This window comes from Elephantulus edwardii, unplaced genomic scaffold, assembly GCF_000299155.1.
Source record: "Elephantulus edwardii isolate Elephantulus edwardi_28Jun2011 unplaced genomic scaffold, EleEdw1.0 scaffold00029, whole genome shotgun sequence".
In the NCBI taxonomy this organism is placed as follows: domain Eukaryota; kingdom Metazoa; phylum Chordata; class Mammalia; order Macroscelidea; family Macroscelididae; genus Elephantulus; species Elephantulus edwardii.
This window is the reverse complement of record NW_006399779.1, coordinates 11,999,728-12,001,310: the sequence shown is the minus strand read 5'-3', so window position 1 is coordinate 12,001,310 and position 1,583 is coordinate 11,999,728. Positions and strand designations below refer to the sequence as shown.

The 1,583-nt window shown below is 40.0% G+C and overlaps 1 protein-coding gene across 1 annotated transcript in view; it reads left to right on the top strand.

The window, feature by feature from the left end:
* The window catches only part of FBXO3 (F-box protein 3), a 30,509-nt gene that overhangs the window by 26,573 nt on the left and 2,353 nt on the right, over positions 1-1,583 (top strand). Inside the window, exon 10 of the mRNA XM_006883742.1 lies at positions 21-211. Coding sequence (XP_006883804.1) covers positions 21-211 — 191 coding nt within the window. The remainder of the gene's footprint in view (positions 1-20; positions 212-1,583) is intronic.

Here is a 1,583-nt window from a genome sequence, read left to right as displayed (position 1 = left end):
TGTTACTCTTGTTGCCACAGGTGAATTTCCGATCATCAGCCCAGGTCGGGTTTATGAGTACACAAGCTGTACCACATTCTCTACAACATCAGGATACATGGAAGGCTATTATACCTTCCATTTTCTTTACTTTAAAGATAAGATCTTTAATGTTGCCATTCCCAGATTCCATATGGCATGCCCGACATTTAGGGTGTCTATGGCCCGATTGGTAAGTTACATTTTCCTCTGGATGCCTATTTACATGACTCTGTAGTGGGTGTGTGATGACTGGGCGGGGAAGTGGTTTCTAATGGACAGTCCAGGGAGCACCAGAGATTCTGAAATGTCTGGAATGGGGTTGGGGTGGGACAGCCACGTGACTTTGCTGGGGGAGTGGCCGTAGAGCTATGCTCCATACTGTTCAATGAGAGCCGCCCTCTGATCCTCTAGTATAAGCAGCACTGCATGAGGCCAGGTAGAGTCAGATGTTTTTGTTTCATTATATATAAAGCACAATTTCTTCACTTGCTAAAACTCTGTTTAGTAAAGTGATACTAACACTCTGTGACAATCATTACAAAGAGCTTTTCCTGGATGGACTTGTACTTTTAGCAATCAGTCTCTGGGTTGCTTTTTTCAATCAAGTAGATGTAATTTTAAATCTTTGTTTTGGGGTTGCCTTGTGACAGGTGTAGCAGTAAACTTTGGTCTGTTTCTGTTTTAGATATATAAAGTGTATATATACAATTTATTTCATTGTTGTTGAAAAGTAAGCCTCAATCTATAGATGATTTTAATTTTAAATCTGTAGTTAGTAAGAATTAAGTGTGATTTTTATACTTGGAATTTAATTGAGAAGTAGTCATTGAATGTCTGGAAAATGCCCTCAGGCTCCTGAGATGACCCTGATGGATGGGTCTAAACTAAGTCTGGGAAGATGGACTCAGAGCTGACACATTCCCAACTCCACTATGGAAAGAGAAGGATGATGATGAATCTTTAGGCCGTTATACTTGTGGTATGTCTGGGTTTGGAAAAGGAAGTTAGCTTCCCTCCCAGCGGAGGAAAGCTTTCTACTGTCTATACCCACTACTGGGGATTTATCCACTTCTTGTAACAGTCTTCCATTTGTGACTGCCCTAAGTGTTAAATTGTTTATGTTAAACCAAACTCTACCTCTAACTTTATTGATTTAAACCAGGGGTCAACAGACTGTGGCCCATTGGCCAAATCCAGCCTACCTGCTGCTTTTGTAAGTAAAGTTTTATTAGAACACACCATGCCCATTTCTTTTTCATATTGTTTATGGCTGCTTTCATTCTACAGCAGCAGATTCATTCTACAACAGTAAATACTGCAATTGCCCCCAAAGCCAGAATATTTATCTGGCCCTTTATTTAAAAAAACAAAACTCAAAACTTTGCCAACCCCTGGTTTAGATCACTGTATGCTCTGTGCAGAAGAAGCATAGACCTCTCACTTGACAACCGTTTCATACCAAGCTTCTCTCCTCTTTCCACTCCATTGACTTCTCAGCTGTAACTAAGTAATTACTTCAGTTCTGTTTTCGACTGTTGATTTTCTTTAGTTGTCTTTCATTT